Below are 19,589 nucleotides of genomic sequence, written 5' to 3'. Positions count from 1 at the left end.
TCGGAGCCAAGGACCCTCTGGCTTCCCCCCATCTGAGTTCAGGGCCACCGTCGCCATAGGTGGGAAGCTATGCGAAGACACAACTTCTTCTGCCAGTGAGGTGGGAATAAGCAGAAAAGGAAGATGGATACATCACGGTTGACTTCGCTGCATGGAGTCTCCTTCTGCAACGTGACTGACAAGTAGCTGCGTTTTGCTCGACAGGCAGAGCAGGGTCAGCGTGCGTCTCTACGTTGTTCCTGTACAGAAACTAAGCTGTGTGTAGGCTGCTACTGTACACCTTTCATACTTAACTTAAGAAGGCTAAAGAGATATGAAAGGGAAGAAAGAGAATCCCTAACAATATTCCTCTGAGACCGCCGGCAGCGCCATTTATCACTGTCTTCATCTTCCTTCCTCTTAAAACCAGGTTTTGTAACCTGGAGGGCCGGCATCCTCTCCTAGGAGAGCCTCCCGACTCAGGGCCCAGAACTGGCTGCGGAGAAGATGGCGTAGCGGAGACATAAGGCCCCTCCTTGAAACGCCAACTCAGGAGGAAGTCAACTGACCCGATTCATTTTAGGTTTTCTTCAGTTTGTGCTAAAAGTATCTTGGAAAAATAAAATCCGTGGGCTCGCCACCAGCAGTTTTATCCTTGGAGGAGAGGCCACGTAAGCACATTGGATGAGAAAGTTGCCGCTCTAAGAATAAGCCCTGAGCCGCCCAGCCGGTACCCTAGCGCCCCAGGAGGGTCCCCTTGGCCAGCTCACGGGCACCTGTCAGACGAGACAGATTTGGGCCGCGTCACCACCGGGGATGCTTCTGCAGCCGATGGTGGTGCAAAACTGCTACCCGGTGCTCTCCGGAGCCCACCCCATCCTGGCCGAGACGGGGCGGAGCCGGACGGCATGGATCCACCCGGCCCTCAGAAACGGGGTGTGGGGCAAAGCGGGACTTCCTGGGAGGCACGGCAGGGCCGCAGGTGGGGTGAGCGAGGGGGCAGACGTCTTACAGACTCTCAGTTTATCTCCAGAGGCATAAACGTGAAGAAGAGCCACTGTGCAATGGGGAAAGGATCCTGGGCCACAACACTGAAGTCTGCACCCTGGTTCCACCACCCACCGGCTGTGTGTCCTCCAGCAAGTGACTCAGCCTCTCTGTGCCGCAGGGTTCTCAACTGTAAACTGGGGACAACTGTAGCTACCTCACAGGGTCGCTGTGAGGGCTAAATGGACGAATTTGTAAAGCACTGAGAGCAGGGAGGGCCTGGGGCGTAGTGTTTGCCAAATAAATGCAAAAAAAACCCAAACCCCAAACAAATGGGAGTCTCCAGAAGTCAGACAGGATGTGTCTGAACAAAGGCAGCAGTGCCAGCGATGAGAGCGGGCACACAGCCCCCGCGGCAGGGCTGGCCAGCGTGGGAACCGCGCCCGGGCCGCCGGGGGGCCAGCTGAGACCCAGTTACGCTGCAGGGCTCCCGTCGGGCGAGGCCAAGCCAGGAGAGCCGCAGCGGACAGGGGTCCTGCCGAGGACTCAGCGAAGGACGACAGCCACGCGGGGTGCACGAGGCCTGGGCCCCGAAGCCGACCTGCCCTGGTCCTCGCGTCATCCGGGGGACTCTGCTGCCCTCTTTGGGGCACGGGTGCCACAGGCTCCCCTGACGCTCAAGGTCAGCTCAGACCTCGCGCGCAAGGGCCAGGCTGGGGCCTGCAGAGGCCGGCGGTCAGCAGCCTCCTCTCTGCCGACAAAGCCCCCGGGATCGGGGGAAACAGGGCTCGGGAAATGGCCGCGGCCCCGACTCACCACTTTGGGCTTGAAGGGCGGCTGGACCTCCCTGTTCTCCAGCTTCTCCCAGTCGATCCTCCGGAAGAAGGTGTGTTCCCGCACGTCCCGCTCTCCCTCGGGTCCGCAGCCCAGCCGCTTGCCAGGGTGTTTGGTCATCAGCTGGAAAGTGGGAGGAGAGAGAGCTCTCACGTGGAGCATGGTAACCTGGTGACTGTAGTTGACAGTCCTGGATCGTACAACTGAGTCCGCTGACCGCAGGACAGAAGTGGTCTCACCAAAAAAAAAAAAAAGGTGATGTGAGGTGACGGATGTATTAACTCAACTGTGGGAGTCCTTTCACACTGTACACATACATCAAACCATCACAGTGTGTGCTTTAAATATATTACCATTTTATTTGTCAATTACACCTCAATAAAGCTGAAAAAAAAAGAGAGAGAAACAGAAAGACCCCCTTGAAAACCAGGGGAAAAGGGAATGCCAGGTCCAGCGCCCGCTCTATTGCTGTGCTGCCCCCAGCCCTGACGGCAGGGATGCCTGGACCACGTCTCAGGATGCTCTGAGTGACGCCGACTCACACAATGGGGACACGAGTGGGCCTTTCTACAGTGAGTTTTGTGATAAGGAAACAGGGAAGCAATCTGGACCCACAGCAAACACAAGAAGAATTTAAGTAGCCGTCTCTATATACTGTTTCAGGAGCTGCCATTCTCTATGTGCATTAAGAACACATACATAAAAAGGCACGCAATCGCTAAAAACTGTGTGTGCCGGAAGTATCACAGGCCAGTATCACACAGGATGCTACATAACAAGCAATTTACTGCCCGGACCAAGATACCCTCAGAGACTCATGGTTCGGAAAAAACAGTGCTGTCACAAGAAGGGTGACGAGTTGGGGCTTCCCTGGTGGCGCAGTGGTTGAGAGTCCGCCTGCCGATGCAGGGGACGCGGGTTCGTGCCCCGGTCCGGGAGGATCCCACATGCCGCGGAGCGGCTGGGCCCGTAAGCCATAGCCACTGAGCCTGCGCGTCCGGAGCCTGTGCTCCGCAACGGGAGAGGCCACAGCAGTGAGAGGCCCGCGTACCGCAAAAAAAAAAAAAAAAAAAAAAAAAAAGGGTGATGAGTTAACTGCAAATCCAGTGGCGTGGGCATGTGGTCCCCCCACAGTGCCTCTTAGAACCGTCTGGATGGCATCTCCCCAATGGACCCTCCTGTCCATGGCCACCAAAGGAACCCAAGCCTACCTACCCCTTTGCAGATGGAGACGGCCTCCCTGGACAAGGACTTCGGGTACGAGACGTTGTGCTCCATGATGGACTGAAACAGCTCGTCTTCATCCTCGCCGTCAAATGGAGGCTGCGCCGGAAGAGAGGGGGAGGGGGCGCCTAGGCTGAGCGATTCCGCACCCCGCCGCGGCGCCCGCACACCCCACCCAGCACCGGGAAACAGAGCGGGCCTCTCCCACATGCACACGGCAGGCTGCAGGCTTAGCTCGATGACCTCGTGGGCTGTCTTTCATTAGGTTGGCGGTCGGGTGTGTTTTTCACTTTCTCCTCTGACCCTTGCCTCGCTCTGGGCAACCCCAAACCATCTTCAGGGAAGGTGTTTTTGAGTAATGTTTTTAAGGATTTGCAAATAAGTTACAATTAACCCATTAATCTTTAATTACGTGTTAAACAATCTCACTACGATCAAGTGAGGTTACAGATGGCCTTGCGTTCAGAAGGTGTGCGAGGGTGGAGAAGGCGGATGCCTTTGGGTTCTGAACCTGGGGTGAAGGGGACGCAGAAGACGGGCATAGAGGGCTCTCCCCAGGCCCAGGAATCCACACCCGGGCCCTCTGCTCTGTCGGGGGCCTGCCGCCGGCACGGTGGCGGTGACGGGGGCTTGCCATCCCCTGGGCACCTCTCTGTCCTCTTCTACTGCGTTTACAATCCCCACCTGGACAGTGGGGGGGCACGGCAGCACGGGGGCAGCTCACGGCTTTAAAGCCAGGTGGCTCTGGACCAGAACGCGGGCCCTGCCGCCTCCTAGCTGGGTGTCCATGGGCAAGTGACCCACCTCTTTCGTTCGCAGTTTTCCAATTTGTAAAACAGGGCTCCCTGGTGAGTCTAAAGTGTCTGAGATTTTGTCCTGTGCCCAGTGAGTGCCCAATGAAGGGTGCGGGGTGCCGATGCTGGTATTGGCCAAGGGCCAGCGCGGAGGCCGGTCCCCCTGCCCATCCCACCACTTCTCTGCCTGACAGCATCAACCTACTTCTCCTGAGCACCTGTTCCGTGACGCCTGCAAAACAGGCAGTTATTTTCAAATCACGACGTATAGTGTGGAGTTCCTTGTTTTTCACTGGCTGTTGCCCCCCCCCCCCATTTTCTCTGTAGCTACCCGTGCTCCCAGTCAGGCTAACGCCGTGAGGTAACACGTCATCAGAGACGGACTCGTGTGTCCAGGGCACATATATACCTGCTTCCAGCCTTGTCTTCTAATTACTGACACTTCTACCAACATCTCTGTGCACATCACTGTTTCCTCCCTGACTTCCTAAGAATAACTCCCAGGTGTGGGAAGATGTGAACATTCCGATGGTTCCCATTCAATCTCTCCAGGTCACCCCGGGAACACCCTCCCAGGTCACTGCTTGCTCTCAGGCCCTGGTGCTGAAGGCCGGTCAGCGGTGGAGCGTTACAGTCACGTGCACCTTCCTCCCCAGCGACTGAGCCTGGGGACCCAGGGGTGATGTGCGGTGCAGTCCTCGCATACAGGACCATTTTGGATGGCTTCCCTTCCCTCTTTCCCCCATCCCTGTGTTACAGTTTTAGATTTCTACAGCTCTGGACTCACTGTTTCAAGCTAAGCTACCTGCTAACTAAAGACCTGGCTTGGTGTAAAAAATTTCTGAACGGGGAGTGCTCTCCTTGGTGATGTGTAATTTGTGGATTTTAAATAGGCAAGTGAGGGGTGAGGCTCACACTTCCCAGAATGGTTCCGGAATCACTTACTTAGTCACGGGGGCCCTGCCATGGTCATGTACAGATCATTGATGCGGGGTAGGGGGGGAGTACCCAGGGACAATTCTGGCTGAAGTTCTGGGATAAAGGGCTCGCTACCGAGTCACCAGGAATGGAGACCAAGCGTAAGTGACCCTGGCGGGAAGGCACCTAAGAGGAGAGGGCTGTGTGCTTTGTGATGAACGCCCGGGACGCTCTGAGCAGCAAGATGCTCGTTACAGGGCCGGGTAAATACGACTTATGCTCGAAAGTAATCATATTTGTCAAGCGATCCAGGAACTGCAGAAAGACTCAGGGTGTTTTACACTCCACTGTCCCCCTGCCTGCGGACAGTAAATAAAGCAAATGAGAAGAAAACTGCAATAAACTGTCTTCTCTTCCCTGCTCAACTTCAGCCCTCTGTGATTAAAGAGGATACACTTAGACCTCAACCTCATCAACAAGTTGATAATTAATCTCCCTTTTCAATAAGGACATCCATTCCCTGTAGCTTGTGGGGGTGATCTGAGCAGAGCCTTCATTATCCTTTCTGGGCTGAGTCACGGCCCAGGAACATGTTTAAATTTGCCCTGAGGAGTCATCAGGACTTAAGAAGGGGGTTCTGAAATGAAAACCCCGTGTTTGTGGCAGGCGCGGTGGAGAGTTAGAGGACCCACAGCTGGGCCCGACGACACTACATCCCAATGTGGGATGCTTTTCAAATGCCGTATTTAAGGAGTGTCGCCATTTCCATGTGACTCTGAATGAAAGCAGGGCTTGTTTCCTGGACTTCAGAGTCAGAACGTTTGAGTGGGGTCTCGAGGGGAACTCAGCTTTCTGCGCCTTTGCGAACAGATAGCTCCCACGGGGGCAAACAATTCAGTCAAATTTTACTGTCAAAATGCCAAGGAGGGGAAATTAACTTAAGGTGCAGGCGATCTGTGTTCTGCCAGCGGCTGTCTCGCTGACAACGGTTCTACGGAACTGGCTTTTCTGTTTGCACACGGAAGTATATAGCCTTAAGAAGAATGGTTCCTTGGGGGAAGAAACCTAAATAAATAATACACAAACCATTTTTTAAATATCAAGTCTCAACATCATTGAGAAAGACCAAATATAGGTGGAACCTCATCTTTTAATACTTAAAAGACAACTTTAGTATCTATATGATGTAAGCCACAACGAAAGAGAGAAAAGAGAGACCACGGGGGTCTCCCAGCCCAGAGGGAAAGCCAATGGTCTCGCGATGGTCTCCACGGCCCGGGGCCTGGTGCCCTCTCTTCCTCTCTGATCTCAGCCTCCTACTCCGTCTCTAGCTCACTCCACTCCAGCCACATGGGCGGCTTCCTCTCCGTTCCTTAAGTGTAAAGCTGCACACTCCCACCCCAGAGCCTTTGCACTGGCTGTTCCCTCTGTCTGGAATGCTCTTCCCCCCGGATGTGCACGTGGACATCCTCTCACTTCCTTCTGGTCTTAACTTTATCTTCTATGTGAGGCCCTCCCTGGCGCTCCGAGCTAAAACTTCAACCCTCCCCCAACACTCCATGTCCTTCTGCTTTGTCACTTTTCTTCTTAGCTTATCACTGTTACAGTCCACCAACTGCAGATCAAAAATGAAATAAAAGTCCAAAACGGTTTAAAAAGCAAAACTTGGGAATTCCCTGGTGGTCCAGTGGTTAGGACTCCACGCTTTCACTGCCAAGGGCCCAGGATCGATCCCTGGTCAGGGAACTAAGATCCCACAAGCCGTGCGGTGTGGCCCAAAATAAATATAAAATAAATAAATAAAAAGCAAAACTTGAATTCGCCACATACCAACAGATACTTAAATAACATTTATATTGCAATTACAACTAGGTACATAGCATTTATATTGTGTTAGGTATACTGAGTAATAGCAAGATGATGCAAAGTGTACGGGAGGATGTGCCTGGCTTATACGCAATTACCACACCATTCATACAAGGGACTTGAGCCTCCAAGGACTCTGGTTTACCCGTGGGAGTCCTGGAACCAGTTCCCAAGGATGCCGAGGAGGGGCCCGCACATCATTTCCGTATCTGCCTGTCTACTGTCTTTCTCTGGACCGTAACCTTACTGAAGGGAAGGGTCTCTGTCTGTGTTGCTCACAGCCATTCCCACGCACATTCAGTAAGTACGCACTGAATGAATAATAAATGAGTCAATGGATGTAACACGTCAGGAAGGGTGACTTCTCCCCAGGAGCAAAGATTTCTTTGGGGGCAGCTCTGCTACTCAACGCGGGTGTTTCTTTGCATTCTCTCTTACAAAGGCTCTTGGCTAGGGAGGGGCACACTCCCTGGCACACCTGAGGGCTGAGAGTTAATAAAAGCTGCCCACGACAGAATCATTAGTAGGCACAATGGCAGAGATCTGAAATGTGTGAAATGCACCGCTGTCATTCTTAATCCACTGAGATTTGGGGGTGGGAGCTGTTTGTCAACAGCAGCGGGTGTGACTTACCCTAGTAATACAGATACTAAGGCCACCACCTTAGAAAGTGCCCCATTAGGCAGCAATGCCCTTGGTCACCTGACACATGTCACGCAGCCAAGGGAAACCTAATCTGCCTTTTCGTAACTGGAGGTTCAGCCTCGCTGGGCTTTTGTGAAAATTACAATGAATTGCCCAAGGAGAGAGAAGGGCAGACGGGAGAGGCTATTAAAACACTCCTTCCAGTTTAACTAACTTCTTCCTTTACAATAATACCGGCTCTACACCCGGGAGCGGCCGGGGTGATTTCTGCAGAGAAACGTGCGGTGAAGCCCAATCCCACCCAAGGGCTGAGACACCGAAAACAAAAGGCCACCACTGTCCTCAACGTGCAGGGACCTTTGGCGGGTGATGCAAAAGCTGTATGGTCTACACTCCAGGATGTAGCTTTCAATTTGGGTTTTTAGGACTACAAGATCATTTCTGTACAATTTCTCCCTCTTTCACCAGGATCAGGGGAGTCAGACCAGCACCAGCCATTCCACACGGCCAGGTCCTGCTATCGTGGTCCCCACAGAGCTGAGCCTTCATGTTACTTGGCGACACACAAGCATGAAAACACAGGGAAACATTACCTGCCCGGCCAGCATTTCATATAACAGGACGCCGTAGGCCCACCAGTCCACGGATTTCCCATATGGCTGATAAGCGATTATCTGTGTGAAAACAAACACATCAACTACATTTAGTGGCCAATCAGAAAGCCTGTGTTGGAACAGGGAAGTCAAGCGTGTAGTCATTTACACACTCTGTTCATGCAAATGAGGTGATGGTAACATTTGTCACTGGGTTTTGAAGGGGACCCTTCGAATCAGACACACAGAGAACTCTCGCCCCATGATTTTGGAATTCCTCTTCTGAATCCACCGGGAGATGCCATGGCACTGCTGGAAGGTAGATTTACTTCTCTTCTTGGGTGAAAATGATTTGGGCACTGAGGTGGACTTCATTTGTGGAAAAAGCCCGAGGTCATTCAGAGCAAAGGTCTGATAAATAAGACGATCAAACTATGTTACAGAATTTTGCTGAAGGATGATGTGAGGAGGACAAAAGACTAAAGGAAACATGCTAGTTTCCTTGGGCTGCACAACCCGCCCAAGGGCATCTGCTGAAGGACTGAGGTTTTGAAATGTTTTTGAAAGAGACAAAAAGTGCAGTAATCAAGTGTAAGATTTGGACCTTGTCTGAATCTTGATTCAAACCACCCCAACGTAGAAAGAAATTGGGAAAATTAAAATACGGTCTTGAGTTAGATGACGCTGTGGGAATTGTTGCTAATATCGTCATGTGGGATAAACGGTCCAATGATTAGTTACGAAGTGTCCTTTTCAGTTAGAGGGGAGTGTATGCAGGGGTGACGTGCGTGCGTGAGAGACGAAGTATTTAGGGGTGAAATGACATGGTATCTTAGATTTGGTTTAGATACGTCAGTAAAATCAGGGCGGGGGGAGGAATCGATGAAACGAGTTGTCTGCAGCTGGGGATGGGCCCAGGGACCTTGCCCCTTTGAGACTCTCAGACGTGCTACGGTGGCTCTACACCTTCCCCCCACTGCCCCCCGTGGAAGGGGGTAATACTGACTCAGATTTCTGAGAGGCGTGACTTATCACAACACGGTGGCTGCATCCCAGGTAGGCTGTGTGCCAAAGGCACACACTTTCCAGATCCGTGGATCTGCCCCGGAATTCGAGGCGAGGATGTAACTAACAGGTACTCAGCACAATCACCTGCCATTCTGCAGAAAAACTGGACTTTGGGGTGCTCTAGGGTATCTTCCAAATGGCTCCTATGTCTCATTAAACGTCCTGGGACATCAGCTAACCTCCTGTGTGTCTGCCCACCCTCATTCCTTTAACGTGTTCCGAGTATTTCTCCCCGTGGCACGAGCAATGCACACTCGTCTGACGTACCCCGGTGTGGGCAGGAACAAGGGGGCGCGTGTTTCAATCTGGCAGCTTTATAGCTCGTTTCCTTGACAAGAAAATGAAAACCAAAGGAACCTACAAAGGGGCCTTAATTCCTTTTGAAGACTACCTTTGTTCTTTCCTGAAAACATAAAAAGCACAAAATACCCTACCAAAATGAGCCTCTAATTTATTCCCTAATGACATGAAATGGTGGCGGCCACACCAGTCCCCAGACGGGAAATGACTGCATCAAAGCCTGACTGGAACAAGTAGGAGAACAACAGAAATCCTCTTTGGGAGAGGAAAGACACACCCACCAAGCACCTACTGTGTATCAGATAACTCTGCACACACTGTGTGCAACCCAATGAGCCAGAAATTCTTCTTCTCATTTTTTACGGGACAGAACTGAGATGCAGGAAGCTTATGGAACTCGCCCGAAGCCAATCAGGTAATAAGCGGTGCTCTGAAAATTGACAGGCATGTTTTAAAACTACAGTTTATGGGGATTCCCTGGTGGCGCAGTGGTTGAGAATCTGCCTGCCAATGCAGGGGACACGGATTCGTGCCCCGGTCCGGGACGATCCCACATGCTGCGGAACAACTGGGCCCGTGAGCCACAACTACTGAGCCTGTGTGTCTGGAGCCTGTGCTCCGCAACAGAGAGGCCCGCGCATCGCGATGAAGAGTGGCCCCCACTCGCTGCAACTAGAGAAAGCCCTCGCACAGAAACGAAGACCCAACACAGCCAAAAAAAAAAAAAAAATTATAAAACTGCACTTTATGGCTTTCAAATACATGGAATCACTCGCACTGGGATTAATAAATTATGAATCAAAGGGCTTTGAGAATTAGTTCAATGAGATTTGAAATCATCACTTCAGTTGTCGTAACTATATTTCAAAAGCACTTGAGTACAATTTGTTCTTGTAACTATATTAAAACCAGGCCCTGCAATCTGTTCTCATTAATCAGTGTTTTAGTGTTTTTTTTTTAATTTTTTATATTGGAGTATAGTTGATTTACAGTATTGTGTTAGTTTCAGGTGTACAGCAAAGTGATTCGGTTATACATATATACATGTATGTATCTATATTCTTTTTAAAAAATTCTTTTCCGTTATAGCTTATTACAGGATACTGAATATAGGTCTCTGTGCTCTACAGTAAAACTCTGTTGTTCACCTATCTTAGTTTCCGCTTGTTTTGAACACAGGATGAGATGAGGCCTCGCACTGCTGTGCGAATTACGAGGCTGAAGAACAGTGGGGGCTGGATGAGGGGGACCACGCTTTATTCCAGGCTCTGTTTCTGCACATACTTGAGCAGTCTCACCAGCCAGACCCCTCTGCTTGGGTGCTGGAAGATGCCACCCACTGGGAGAAGTGTCAGCAGTCAAGGGTGTGGAAGCCCCGATCCTGGTCAGAATGATTCACAAACCCTGACAGCCAGGCCCAGGGGAAGCTTTTGTTCGTTCGTTCGTTTTGACTCTTTGTCAGCTTTGGTCCAACTTGCTTCTCAGGGTCCATTAAGCTCTTCTGACTTGTGCTGATAACACCTGATGCTTCCTCCAAGGCTTAGGACAGCAGGAGGCTGAGCGCCAATGGCTTGTTTTCTGGGCGATGGCATTGGTCAGCCCCTGGAGCCGGCCAGCTCACCCTGCACTGAGCTTACAAGGTTTCGCCTTTAACTGTTAATAATAGGACGGGGGTTAGGATTTAGCTGGAGCATTTTCTCCTGGAGACGTTCACAGTCTGTCACCCCTGGCTCACGCCCTGGATGAAATGAGACGGTTCAAAGATCTAAGCTACGAGAGATGGGGGCAACCCCACCGCTGCAAACGCACATTGAGCACGAAGCGTAGTTCCCCTCGACGATCAGCTGCTAGTAACAAACACCTCCAAATTACCCCAAACCTCGCCGCAGAGGGGAAGCAGTGCTGAAGAGAGCGCCCCACTGAAGATCTGAACACTTAGAAGCACAGGATTTAGGGTGCTGGTGACACTGTCCCCTGTGAGCTGTGTAGGCCTGCACTGTCCCATGCAGGAGCCACTGAGCCACGCGCGGCTATGAGCCTCTGACACGCGGCCAGCGCAAACGGGCATGAAATGCTTTGGGTGTAAAATACACATCCGATTCGGAGGACTTAGTACCCAAAGTGCAGAATATCTCATGGCTAATTTTTCATTTTGGATATACCGGGTTAAATCAGATATTAATTTCACCTGTTTCTTTTTTAAGTTTTTAAGAAAACGTGGCTGCTTAAATGTGGTTGGGGCTTGCATTTACTCCTACTGTTCAGGGCTGGTCTAGACTGAGTTCTACCGGCTCCTGCTACCCGCTCCAGCTACCCGGCTCCTGTTGGCCTAGGGGGCCAGCTTTGGGCTGAGGACGCAGCTCAGGGACGACAGAACGGACGGGAGGCTGTCTTGGGTCTGTCCCCGACGGACACGGGGGCAGGTGTCTCTGGCACTTGGAAGCTGGCAGCCAAGCCCGGGTGATGCCTGTCCCCCTGCAGCCCCCCGGCGAGGGGCTGCCCTGGTGACATGGTTCCCACCGCAGAGAAACTCACAAAAGGAGAGGCGGGAGGGGCTGGCGGCGGCCTTCCCTGCGGCACGGGGAAGCCAGAGGCAGAACCCGGGGCCGCTGTCATCCAAGTTCACTGCTACTTGTTACCGCGATCTTCATGGTTATGATTCCCTGAGCCAGGTGCCTGGGGGCTGTCAGGACGCTACAAGTGGCTGCCTGTCTTGAACAGCGGGGTGTGAGTGGCCTCCTTCCAGCCTGGGAACAGGACCTGGGCAGAGGGTGGGGGGCGGCTTCTCACCTCTCATGAGGCCAAAGGCCCACAGCAGCTGGAAGGACGTCGCTCCAGGGCCACCCACCCTTCACCCCTCTGCAGGGCTACACATCCAAGGCCTCCTGAAGTGGACGGGGCTTCAGAAGCTTTCCTGGAGGACTCGGGGGGCAGCGTGGTGAGGCTTCAGATGCTACTGACTACAGCAACAATGACTGGAGCCCATGTCACCATCCGGACTTTCACCAGGGGCCGGGGTCTTTCTCTTTCTTAGCTCCTGGAGCCCTCACGAGACCCTGGCGGTAGGAGCGTCCGATTTCAGAGATGAGGAAATGAAGTACAGGGAGGTTAAGTAGCCTGCCCAAGGCTCCACAGCCAGAGGTAGCAAAGCAGGCATTTGAGCCCTGGACGTCTGGCCTCGGCCTCCACGATCTGGACCATTTTTCTCAACTGAAGGTTCATCCGCTCTTGCGTCAGTGTGGCTCCCTAGACACTAGGGCGGGAACTGGCCCAGTTAGGGTGACTCTTGCCGAAAAAGGGTTCAAATGCTTAACAGGGTCTAAATAGCTACGATGCCCACTTGAATCAGCAGGTGGCCCCGAAGCCTCGTCTTCAAGGGCTCCGGGGACTCGCGCTCCCGCCCTTGGCTGCGCTTTCCTGGACTCTGCTCCTCACCGTCCCAGCGTGTGTCCCAGCCGAGCCCCCGTGCCCACGCTAGAGTAAATGGCCCGACTGCCGGCCGCCCTTGCCAGGCTGCAGCACAAAGGAACATTGGCCTTTACTCATGAAACGCGCTCAAGTCCTCTGACTCAGGGAAACAAAGCTTATTACTTCCTCCTTTCATCAACGATAAAAATATTTTAATGGGAAACTTATGGTTGTTTCGAAAAACATCATAAATCCCCCAGGCTAGAACATGGGACGCTGGAGGCCTTCTTCACGGAGCTGGTGGAAATGCTGACTTGTTGAAATAGTACCATTTGGAAAGAAAGATGACGTGCCTGGGTGTTTTCTGGGTGTTCCGTTCTGACAGCTACAGGGCCCTGAGCTCACTCAGTGTCTCCCCAACTCCCTGCTCCGGGGCCCACAGCCCAGGGCCACGCAGATCCCGAAGCCTCTGCCATGTTAGTTACACCGAGGCTGCTTATCTGCCCCCACTCGACCCCAGGCTCTCCCCGCAGGGGCCGGGCCACCCTCCCGAGCACCCCGCACAGCAGACTCTCCCTAAGGTCAGGCTGGAGAAGCCAGCAGATCTCGTGCAAGCCTCCTCCGCGGACACCACCGACCTCGAGTGCAAAATGCAAAGTGCTCGTCAGACTGCTGGAATTGCTAAGGCTGCACGGGCCTTCGAGACGGTTTGGAAAAGCATCCTCAGGGTTCTGAGAAGGAAGTCGAGAGGCTTGCTGGAAGGTCGCTGGGTGGGCGGCAAGGTCTCCCAGCTGTGTCCACCTCCTGCAGCGCCAGGCTTGGACCAGAGCGTGGTGAACAGGAAGCACATCGGGGGCGGGGTATGGACGAGGCATCCCCAACTCTCAGCCAAGATGCTCCCAGTCAAACCACTTCGGGGCAGTGCCTCCCAGCCCAGAGCACTGCAGGAAGCAGAGTGTGGCAAGAAAGCTCCGAACCTGACTGCCGGAGCCCAGCTCGGCCACGCGGGAGCTGTGTGACCTTGGGCAAGGTGCTTAGCCTCTCTGTGCTTCCGTTTCCTCATCTGTGACACTGGAACCCCGGCACCCCACATACTGGCAAGTACATGGTATGTATAGAAACATGTGTTTATTGCAGGTGAGTTGAATATGCGTAACTCCACAGGGTCTCACGGCAGGAGCAGGAAGGCCCCGGGCACGGCAGGCAGGTGAAAGGGACTCAAGGCAATGAGCTAACCCAGGCCCACAGGAAGACAAAGGAAACATTTTGAATGAGAGGCTGGATTAATCACATGTATTAAATGCTCTGAAATGATCGTCAGCACCTGGAAATTCTGTCAACGATGAACCTTCTGCTCATTCTCTCAGCAAGTATCACCTGCCCGTGTGCCGGACGCTGTTCCAGGCACGGGGCACGGAAGTGAATAAAACAGATTAAAAAATCCCCCTCTCATGCAACTGAATTACTTTTGACCAGAGCAGCAAAACTTCCGGTTTCTCTTCTCTGTGGTATTAACACACCCTCCCCCGCCCCTTCCCTCACCGCCACTGTTTGGGCTAATCGTGCGTCTCTTGGGGCCGGGCACCCTGCGAGGGTGACACGAAAATGGATAAATACACTAAAACGTGATACCTTACACATCGAGGATCTTAGTTCATCACACGAGAAATACCTGCGATACTTGAAAGCTCTGGACAAAATGCATAATATAAGTAGAAAGGAATTCTGGCACAAGACGAGAACGGAAGGTTTGGAGTCTGCACTACATATTTCCCGTTGAGATGAACACGGTGGCCAGGACTGGGGCGAACAGAAAACGACGTCTCTAAAGGCAACACAGGCGCCTTAAGGTCCCGTTACAGTAACCACCCCCCTGCCTCCTTTACACCCGGGGATGGAAGGCAGAGAGCAGGACAGTGTACGTTCTGCTCCCCGAGGACCTGAAGGGGATCACGTGGCACAAAGAGGGTTTGCAACTACTGACCCTGGCTTCAAATAGCAAGTAACACAGAAGAGAAAAGGAAGGAAGCAAGGAAGGAAAACGAGAGCGAGGAGGAACGGAGGAGGGGATGGCAAACGCAGAGCTTTCAAAGCCTGGTGAGTACAGTCCCCGTTCCCAGTCCTATCCTGGACCTTTGTTTGGAAGGGAAAGGCCACCCAGGCTGCATTTCTTCTTCTTTTTTTTTTTTTTTAATTCATAAACTGCTTTAAAGAGAAGTTTTACGTTCAGAGCAAAACAGAGGAATCTGCGGAGTTCCCATATACCCCGCCCCCACCAAGTTCAACACACCGAGGCAGTATCTTAGTTACAATCGCTGAACCTGCATGGATACATCGTTACCACCCAAAGCCCAGGGTTTACATCAGGGTTCACTCCTGGTGCTGTACATTCTATGGGTTTTTGAAAATGTATCATGACATGTACCCACCACTGTACTGTTACTGTACGGAATAGTTTCACTGCCCTCAAAACGCTCTGCCCACATGGCCCTCCCCCAGCCCCAGCAATTACCAATGTGCTTTATTGTCTTCCTAGTTTTGCCTCTTCCAGGATGTCAACACTCGGGCTCTTACAGCGTGCAGTGTTTTCAGACGGGCTTCTTTCACTTAGTCATGCGCACCGAGGTTTCCTCCATGGCTTGAGAGCTCACTTCTTTCTAGTGTTGAATAATATTCCATTGTCTAGACGTATCGCAGTTTATTTGTTCACTCACCTACTGAAGGACATCTTGGTGGCTTCCAAGATTTGACAATTATGACTAAAGCTGCTATAAACACTTGTGCAGGTTTCTGTGTGGACATAAGTTTTCAATTCATTTGGGTAAATACTCAGGAGCATGATGGTTGGATCGTTCGGTAAAGACCATGTTTAGCTTCGTAAGACACTGCCGAACTCTCTTCCACGGTGGCTGTGCTAATAATAATTCTGAAAGAGCCACGAGTAAAATTCCGAATCGCCTGCCAGACTTCTGATCAGGCAGGAAGATGCCCCCCGCCCCTGGTGTTTGTCTGACACTGGGACGTGTGCTAGCGAGATGTCTGTGGTCCTCGGGTGAGGCATCAACAACATGGAGTTACACAGGGAGAAAACATTCCCATTTCAAGGCTTTGTGCAAAAGCTCTAATCTCTACTTGGGCTAATCTCCCTCTGTCTCCTCGGTAACATTTGCTTGTCAAGGAATAAGTCAGGAAGGTGACCGTGAAACGACCAGGGCTGGGAAAACACCACCCCAGTTAGCCTGGGTCACCCAACCTCTTCAGCCCAAGGCCGAACTAACTTCCATAATTTCTTGTTACATCAAAACAACAACAACGACAAAAAACTAAACACCTCTTTGGATTCTCTTCTGCCAACGTGATATTTTCAAGAACCTCCTTAAGAGCGAGATACACTAAGAATATGATACCCGCAGTAACAGGGGCCAAGGTTTAGCCCCACCTAAGCCACACTGCACTGGGCACAGTGCCCGTCTCCCACGGGGGTGGCTGAGGCCCGGCCAGCTTGCAGGCAGTGACACCGTGGGGTGGGGGTGGTGGTGCAGAGCCAGGATGCGACCCTCTGTCACGGTGCCCCTCTACGTGAGCAGGACAGGAGTGGGGTGAGGACATCTGAGGTGCTGCCCCGGCCCCGGGGACCTTCACCCACCCTTCCTTCCTTCCTGCTTGGTGACAGATGATGGTGATGATTGTGAGCAGGTAAAACGCATCCTGGTCTATAGCATCATTCACCTGTGGCCGAGACCCAGGACTCCGTACGGGCCCGGGGCGCTGGTGCCAGAGGAACAGAGGCCACAGACCATCTGCCTAAATACATACGCTACAAACTGAGCTCGCGATATGGACTAGCTGTTCTCTCCTTGCACCTTGCCCGCGGACTTCCCCCGGCGCTCTGCTCGGGCTGCCGCAACAGCACGGCTCCAACAACAGGCGTCTACTGTTCACGGTTCTGGAGAGTCGAAGCGCAAGGTCAGGATGCTGGCAGGGCAGCAGCCCCCTCGCTGTGCTCTCACCGGCCTGTCCTCCGTGAGCTGCCCTCCTGGTGTCTCTTATGAAAACCTCAGTGCTCTCCGAGGGGGTCCCACCCCAATGACCTCATCTGGCTGTGATCACCTCCTGGAAAGCCCTGCCCCTATGGACAGTCACACTGGCGTCACCTTCAACACACCGATTTTGGGGGAACAGGATTCCACCTGTAATTCTTCTCAACAACCCGGAAGGCCAGGTTCGACTGGAGAATTCAGGGGCCCCTGAGATGCCCTCCGGACGCGGAGACATGGCCCGCCTGACTGCTCTTGCCGCCCCCTCCACCACGGCCACGACGAGCCTCCCGCACGTCCCAGCTCTGTCCCATCTGCCCATCGGACGTTGGCGTGTCTGCGCCAGGAGGGCGGCACCCCGCGGGGCGATGGCACAGGGGGGAGGGAGAGGCTGCGCAGGTCCTGGGAGGGACTTCTCAGACCCCAGGTGGGCACATCCCTTTGACCCTACAGACCCCAAGCCTGTGAGGACAGCTCAGGCTGGGGAGGCCCGACGAGAGCCCTGTAACGTTGGGGGCGCAAACTTCAGCCTGCAGCCCAAATCCAGCCCAACACTGCTGGGTGCAGCCTGGGAGCTAAGCATGGTTTTAAGTTTCCGGAATGCGAGAGAAAAAATGTAACAAAGACGATCAGTCTTTGGAGCCTTTTGGCAGGAACAGCTGCTCAAACTGGAGAAATGTAAAATTTAGATGAAGGCAAAGGCTAAAGCACTTACCCTCTAGCCCTCAGCAGAAAAAGCTTCTGATCCCGGCTCTGTAACCCAGGGCAGGGGCCTCTCTTGCCTGGGTCCTCGGCGCTTTTGAGACCTGCCCCCGCAGGGTGCTGTGCTGCGGATTCTCTGCTGGCCCACACAGAGCTCAAAGCCAGCTGTGCAGGGGACTGTCCCCAAAGACGGCCACAGTGCCCCTCGCTCCCATCCTGTATGGCCCCTGCAGCGTGACAGCACCACGCCTCCCACCAGGATTTAGTACTTACATCACCTCCCCTAGACGCCGGGCTGGCTGTGGACTTGCTCCGACCTGGAGAAGGTGGTGGGAATGACACAGTAATCAAGTTCTAGGTGAAGCTTAAGGGGCCTCCACTTTTTTGGGGGCCTGTGTTGTACCCTCTTGGGAGTCACCGTGGCGAGACGCTCTGGATAAACTATTGAATGAGGAGAAATCTCACGGAGGACAGAACACGGAGAGGAGGACCCGTGGGTCTCGGCCAAGAGCCAGCAGCCCGGGGCCCCCGTGGGACCACCCTCCAGGGCCCAGCAGGGCCACAGCGGCCGGCACATGCCGGGCAGAATCCCAGCGATAACGTGGCTTTGGTTTTAAGCCATTCAGTCTTGGGTGGTTACACAGCAGCAGCAAGTTGAAACAACTGTCAAATAACAGACGCGAATGTACGCAGCCCTCCCCTGGAGGCAGGCCAGGCTTCTTACGTGCAAGACTTCAGCCTCAAAGTCGTATCCCCATTTCACAGACGTCGCCCCAAGTTCTTAAAAGAGCAGAACTACAGCCAGAGCTGACTACACAACGATAAAGAAAAAGCCACCTGAAGTCAAACAGGAAGTCCTTCCTTCTCAGAAACATCACGTCTGCGTGGGGCTAAGGTAGAGTCGAGCTGACTTAATCCGGAATCGGAGGCACCACCATCAGCCTCTAGTCTCTCTCCGAGCGGTTCTCAAGCTCGGCCACTGTGGCCCTGGTCACTGGTCTAGGCTGCGGTGGCAGGCGGGGGGGAGCGGGGCCGGATTCACTGCTCCGTGCCCCCTTCAGAGCCCCCTTATCTCAGGCCTCCTCTGCTGAGCAGGGAGCCCTTCAAGCCCTTTGTTCACTGTGGCTCTGAACAAAATAACCACTCGTGCAGTGAAGGAACGAACTGGGAGTCAGGAACACATTTGTGCCTGTAAGACCTTAATCGGCTGGAATAAAAGATTTTCCAGAATTTCAGTCCGGTGGTTTCACAGATGCGTGTGGAAGGGGGCACTGAGGCATGAGGGCCCCGGCCCGGCCACCTGCCGTCTACGAGCCCTGCACGGGGCTCCTCTCCTCCCCGCGACTCCTCTTGTCTGGAGAACAGGGACAACGCCACTCAGCCAAGGACTGCTGTTAAATGACACGAAGTCACAGGGGCAAGTGCATGGTCCACACCCGCCAATGAGAGCAGACTGGTCATCTCCGTCCAGACACCCACCCCGTCCTCCCCACGGCAAGGTGAAAAGGGATTCAGTGATCCCTGACCCGTTTTTGCAAGATTTAAACAAATCCCCAACTGAAGGGCCAACTCATGTAGCCATGGGATTCCTGGAGTAAAGACTTATCAGGGCGTCATTGATGCTTGGAAAACAAAGACGGGGCCTGGATGGAGGGAGGCTCACTTGCACCCCCGGAGGGAGGTGGTCAGTCCCTGGGCAGCCCTCCTCCCGGGACCACAGCTGCTGCAGGGAGAAGCTGATCAGCCCCGGGTTCAGAGCCCAGCCTGCCTTGGATCTGGGGCGTGGGAAAAATGAACGAATCTCTGCCCCTTGGGTTCATCATCTGGGAAACAGGGCCAGTAACACCGACTCTGCAGACGCAACTGAAGGATTAAACAGACTCACGTCGATGAGGCGCCCTTCCCTGGCTCTCACACGCAGCAGGCACCCATCAAGGGGCAGCAAAGTCACCAGGAGCTGGTCATGTGTGGAGGGAGGGCTGGGAGGGGGAGGGGGAGAACAGACTGGGGCTGCCTCATGGACCACGATATCACAGAAGGGGTCAAATGCTCCAGAGAACAGGCTGAACTCATTAAACTCTGATGCCACAAAAATGAGACAGTTAAAGAGACGCAGGCAGACGATCAAATATATGAGATAATATAACCAACACCATTCCTCGAAAAGGTCTGAGACGAGTTATATAATTTAAGGAAGAACTGCCCCCCAGAACGCCTGGCCTGGGCTCTTTAAG

At 53.2% G+C, this 19,589-nt stretch overlaps 1 protein-coding gene across 4 annotated transcripts in view; it reads right to left on the bottom strand.

Annotated features, from left to right (window-relative positions):
• The window catches only part of PRKCA (protein kinase C alpha), a 371,195-nt gene that overhangs the window by 16,141 nt on the left and 335,465 nt on the right, over nt 1-19,589 (bottom strand). For all 4 annotated transcript variants that reach the window (XM_029212920.1, XM_029212921.1, XM_029212922.1 and 1 more), the window contains 3 exons: nt 7,841-7,921; nt 3,016-3,123; nt 1,783-1,923 (listed from right to left, as the gene is read on the bottom strand). In XM_029212920.1, the coding sequence (XP_029068753.1) occupies nt 1,783-1,923; nt 3,016-3,123; nt 7,841-7,921 (330 nt within the window). The remainder of the gene's footprint in view (nt 1-1,782; nt 1,924-3,015; nt 3,124-7,840; nt 7,922-19,589) is intronic.

The sequence above is a fragment of the Monodon monoceros genome, unplaced genomic scaffold (genome assembly GCF_005190385.1).
Source record: "Monodon monoceros isolate NGI ecotype Baffin Bay Population unplaced genomic scaffold, NGI_Narwhal_1 Super_Scaffold_9, whole genome shotgun sequence".
NCBI classification, from domain to species: domain Eukaryota; kingdom Metazoa; phylum Chordata; class Mammalia; order Artiodactyla; family Monodontidae; genus Monodon; species Monodon monoceros.
This window is presented reverse-complemented; position numbering and strand designations above follow the sequence as displayed.